This window comes from Zeus faber (assembly GCF_960531495.2).
Source record: "Zeus faber genome assembly, chromosome: 20".
Lineage (NCBI taxonomy): Eukaryota > Metazoa > Chordata > Actinopteri > Zeiformes > Zeidae > Zeus > Zeus faber.
The window spans coordinates 21683470-21688616 of NC_137207.1; the positions used below are offsets into that span (position 1 = coordinate 21683470).

Below are 5147 nucleotides of genomic sequence, written 5' to 3' on the forward strand. Positions count from 1 at the left end.
TTCTCCATGGCGCTGTGTCTCTTCCTCTGCTGCCTGATGCTCTTCTTCCTCTTCCCCCGGAGCGTCGCCCTGGTGCCCGTGTCCGTGCAGTCGGTCCTGGTCTACTACACCCAGTACACCGTGGACATGGAGGTCACGGTGAGCGGGCGGCTCACTGTCAAATTCACCGGCAGCCACAGGCATGGGTGTGCAGTCGCGGTTGTAAAAAAGAAAAAGCACGATTTAAGGGGCTTGTAGACGGTGGCACGCGGCTCACTTTTAAGTGTGACGCTTCCGAAAATAACAGGAAGCCACGTGGCCGGCCAAAAGCAAAAAAATCTCATGTTCGACACTTCTTCATTTATTGGACGCTTTTTAAGAAACGGCTCTTCTGTGCGGTTTCTGTTGTTGGTGGCGGGGTCTGCCGCTCTTCCCGGGTAAGAATGCAACTGAAAGGACACCTGGGGCAAGGGGAAGTGAAAGGCGGCCGGGGATCATGCTAAGTCAGCGTTTTGTCGATGGTTGTGGACAGTGAACAGTTAGATTAAAAAAACAAAAACATTCCAACCACCTTCAAAGGAGAAAGGAGAAAATACAAAGATTAGAGAAAAGAATTTGACACAAAAAAAGTTTATATTTTAGAGTGTAAGTAATACACGGCGTTGCGGCTGGTAACCATGATGACCTGTATTTGGATAGAAGCTCAAAGTGCATTTTATTAGTAATAACAAAAAGCAAACAAGCAAAATGTATTGAACAAAAACAGGTGAAAATGATCCTCATTTTCAGGTCTGGGTTCGTCAGCTCAGACCTTCGGAGGATCGCGCGTCGTTTTCCGTCTCCCTCGAATTGCTGGCGGTGGGAGCGAGTGTCACGTAATCCGCCGTACGCTTCCTCTCCGCAGAACCTCATCAACATCAGCAACGACAACTTTGTTGCCGTGCAGATTGTGGAGCTGGACGTCCAGGGTGTGATCTCCGGCACCGTCGTGGGGAAGTGCAAGATGTTCAACATGTCCACAATCCCCTCACGCTCACGCAAAGCGGTGAGTTAGTGACGGAGCCAGATAGTGTAGTGCTACTTGTTACTATAGAACTACTAGTTAGCATAGTGCTACTTACTAGTGTTGGTAGATTAGTACATTATGTGTGATTTTTATCTCCTTCTTGACTGCACTGCTTTGTTGCTGCTGTGATGCCCGAATTTCCCTCCAGGGATTAATAAAGTCTTATTTGATGTGATGTGATGTGATGTTATGTGATGTGATGTGACGTGATGTGATCTGATGTGATCTGATTTGATCTAAAATGATCTTATCTGATCTGATATCACCTGATCTGATCTGATCTGACCTGATGTGATGTGATGTGATGTGATGTGATGTGATGTGATGTGATGTGATGTGATGTGATTTGACTATTCCCTGTGCTCGTTTTGCAGTACACGGTTCAGATCAACCTCTCCCTCGTAGATGAAGGATTCCAGTGAGTTTTCCAAAAGTGCAATTTTGATCTTGCGACACAAATGCTAAGATGTGATGTGCATTAGGAAATATACAACAAACAATAAAAATGCACCGGAAAATCAAACGATCAACAAAAATGTTTAGGAAATATATAATAAAGCTAATGATAAACAACCAACAAATTAACCACGAACAATAAGATTGAAGCAAAAAACAGAACAAACAATAAATTTAAAAGAGATAAACAATAATCAATGTTTCACATTGTGACAGTTCTGCATTTAGTGTTTTTCCTTTTAGTCCTAAACTTCCAGTGTGCCCCCCCTCCTCTCCTCCTCCTCCTCCTCCTCTTCCTCCTCCTCATCTTCTTCTTCATCCTCCTCCTCTTCCTCCTCCCCATCTTCATCTTCCCCCTCCTCCTCCTCCTCCCCCTCCTCTTCTTCCTCCTCCCCCTCCCCATCTTCCTCTTCCTCCCCATCTTCCTCTTCTTCATCCTCTCCTCCTCCTCATCTTACTCTTCCTCTTCATCCCCCCACCCCTCCTCCTCCTCATCATCATCATCATCTTCCTCCTCCTCCTCCTCCTCCTGTGACTTCACTGTATCCTTTATGTTTTTAGCTCTTACTGCAGGTCGAGCACCATCAGGATCCACGTCCTGTTACTGGAGCTGCAGTAAGTTCTATTTGTGCTGTTTTATGTGTTTATTTTACTAACTTTAAGTTTGACGCCTCCATTCAAAAAGGCCTGAAACTAAACTAAACTATTGTGAAGAGTAATGATTATGATTACGTATGTATATGTATGTGACAAATAAGCTCTTGAACTTGAACTTATATCAAGATCACATATCACAATTATATCACAATTTACTTCACGTTCAAACATCAAACATCGTGGAGTTTGGATTAGGTTATTATTTGTTAATAGGTTGTTATTTTCTGCTATTTTTGGCATCTGTAACAATAAGAAAAATAACTTTTGTAATTACTTTTCATAACAATAAATACATTTAATGAAAGAAATATACAATTACATGTTCTTTGTAATTAGTACTTTATTGTACTTTTCTGTTAATAATGTAACATTTGAAAATTCAGTTTAATATCTTATTATTATTGTAACATTTATGGAACTTTTGCATTTGAAGAATTATGCATTATGGAAGAATTTGTCAATATCATCATCAACACTTTCTGTCTTTTCATTAACGTTTGTTAAGTTTAGGTGTACGAAAATGTTTATACATGACATTTATTACAAAAAAGTTTTCTTTTTCTTTCAAATATACCCTTTTATTGTTATAACTTACCTTGTTGCATTGAAATATATCCTGAGTATCAGTGACGGTAGAAGGTGTTGTGTCTCGTATACGTAAATTATGACATATTGTCGTCGATTTACGATATTATTCCAATTTATGTAATTTTTTTGTAAAGTTTGGTTGAGGTTTTTCCTTGGATTATATTTTCAGTTAGTTACGTTTCGAAGAAATCCAAAAAATGTTGTGGTATTTCTGTAATTACCATTGCACTGCTTCTATTTTTCAGACGCCTCATTGGATTTTGAACCACATCACTCAGTCACACATTTCTAATGTTTCGAGGGATGCGCTGACTTTTATTGTATTTTACATTAATCAGGCAAAGTAATGTACACAACCGATTTAAAATATCAATCTAACAGATCTGCTGACATCTACCGGGTTAGAAGATATATAACTATACATGTAAATCGATAGTTTGGGAACGTCGAAACACTACGGAATTACCTGGACAACTGGACATTATCAATCAGAATCTGTACATTTATAGTAAATAATATGATGACGTCATAAAACGTCTTACTGTTAATCTCATGTGGTTCCTACGGGCTGAAACCCTAATAATAGTAATAATAATTATTAAAATATATCATAAATCATATATCATATATCATATATATATAATATATAATAATTATTATTATTATTATTGCGCAAATTTCTGTTTTGTAATTAAAAAAAGGGGAGTTTTCTAAAAGTCACTCTTCATAATTTGAAACTTTCTATTTGTTACTACTAGTTCCTATATGTACTACTGATATGTCCAGTTCTACTATGACCACTATGATAAATAACAACAATGAAAGGCGACTGCTGCTGAAGTAAAGGTTGTTTTGATACAGTTCAAATGTCTGTCAATGCACGACGGGGTAATCCAGATCCCCCAGGCCGTGACAAACCAACACAGCGCTCAAAGCAGCGTAACCTCTTACAATGCAAAAGAGCCTTCTGTCGTCAGGGAGAAAAACAAAGTGGAACAGGAGAGCGTTGAACTTTGTCCTTTGGTCATTTTGAACTTTCTGGGAAATGTTGTGCAAAGAGCCACGTGCAGCTCGCATTCTGGGTGGATTTACACCTTTAGATAGGAAAACAGGGCACAAATACAGGGACATGTTCTTGCCTGTTTGCCTGGAAAAAAAGTGTTACTAGTTAACATAGTGCAACTAGTTAGTATAGTGCTACTAGTTAGTATTGTGCTACAAGTTAGTATAGTACTACTAGTTAATATAGTGCTACTAGTAAGTATAATACTCCATGTTAACTAGTTTAGGTAGATGTGTACATATGTGTTACTCATTTTCTTGTTTTTATTTTTATCTCTTTCTGGCCTGCACTGCTTTGTTGCTGCTGTGACGCCGGAATTTCCCTCTAGGGATTAATAATGTCTGATCTGATCTGATCTGATCTGATCTGATCTGATCTGATGTCCTTCTTTCTTTCTTTTCCTTCCCTTCTCCCCAGGATGACCATGAACATCTCCTATCTGTCCCACACCGAGCAGCTCTCTCTGTCCAGCTACGAGTACATTGACTGCGGAGCCAACTCCACCATCCCGCACCCCGTCCGGTGGCGGGCGACCAATAACTACCAAAATGAACCACACAAAGTCGCACTGTGAGGAGGCGCCAAGGGAAGAGGAAGAAACACTGGGATTCTTCCATCATGTGCACTATTACACGGAAAGAAAACGGTTCCTGTTTTTGTCTTCTGTTTTCCAAATGCAGATTGGTTTTTTTTCTTTTTTAATGGTATTTTTCTTAACGGAAAAGGTTTGTATTCATCTGTAAAAAATGTGTTTCATGCCATAGATGCATCCTGTCTCTGTGCACGTTTACTTCAATCGCTGAATTAATTTGACTATCAACGTCCTGTCACTTCTGCCTTCATTTACTGTGAATACTTTGGTATTTTTTTAGGGGCATCTGAAACCCCCCCAATACAGAATTTATTTTGTTGACAAGGTGACATACAATATATACTGTGTGTCTATATATATATATGTATATATATTGGATGACATATTGATCCCACATGCCTTCTTCTCATTTGCACTTTATTAAAAAGCTCAACACAAGCGTCTACTTCTGTTGTTCTCGTTCATACCTGGATGGAAAATGGCTTTAATTCTAAAGAATAAAAAAAGAACATGAAAGAGCATGAATCTTAAGGCACACAGTTGTGTGACTTGTGAAGTGAAAAGCTTCCAAATGCGATGGAGGCTCTGAGATGCCTTTAGCCGGTTATATAAAATAATGACGTTAATCTTGGATGTCACCATATTCTCAGAAACCCAATTCTCCTCCTCAAAAAATAAATGTTTACTCTACATCAACTTGAAAACACATTATAGTCTCTGACATTGAAACCCTATGTGTGTGGGGG

At 39.1% G+C, this 5147-nt stretch overlaps 1 protein-coding gene across 1 annotated transcript in view; it reads left to right on the forward strand.

Moving 5' to 3' along the window:
* tmem106a (transmembrane protein 106A) overlaps positions 1–4833 on the forward strand; it is a 9836-nt gene extending 5003 nt beyond the window's left edge. The window contains exons 4-8 of the mRNA XM_080021168.1: positions 1–138; positions 884–1024; positions 1420–1463; positions 2063–2116; positions 4227–4833. The exon at positions 1–138 is cut by the window's left edge and continues 16 nt beyond it. Coding sequence (XP_079877294.1) covers positions 1–138; positions 884–1024; positions 1420–1463; positions 2063–2116; positions 4227–4383 — 534 coding nt within the window. The 3' untranslated portion in view covers positions 4384–4833. The remainder of the gene's footprint in view (positions 139–883; positions 1025–1419; positions 1464–2062; positions 2117–4226) is intronic.
* The last annotated feature ends 314 nt before the right edge of the window (positions 4834–5147 follow it).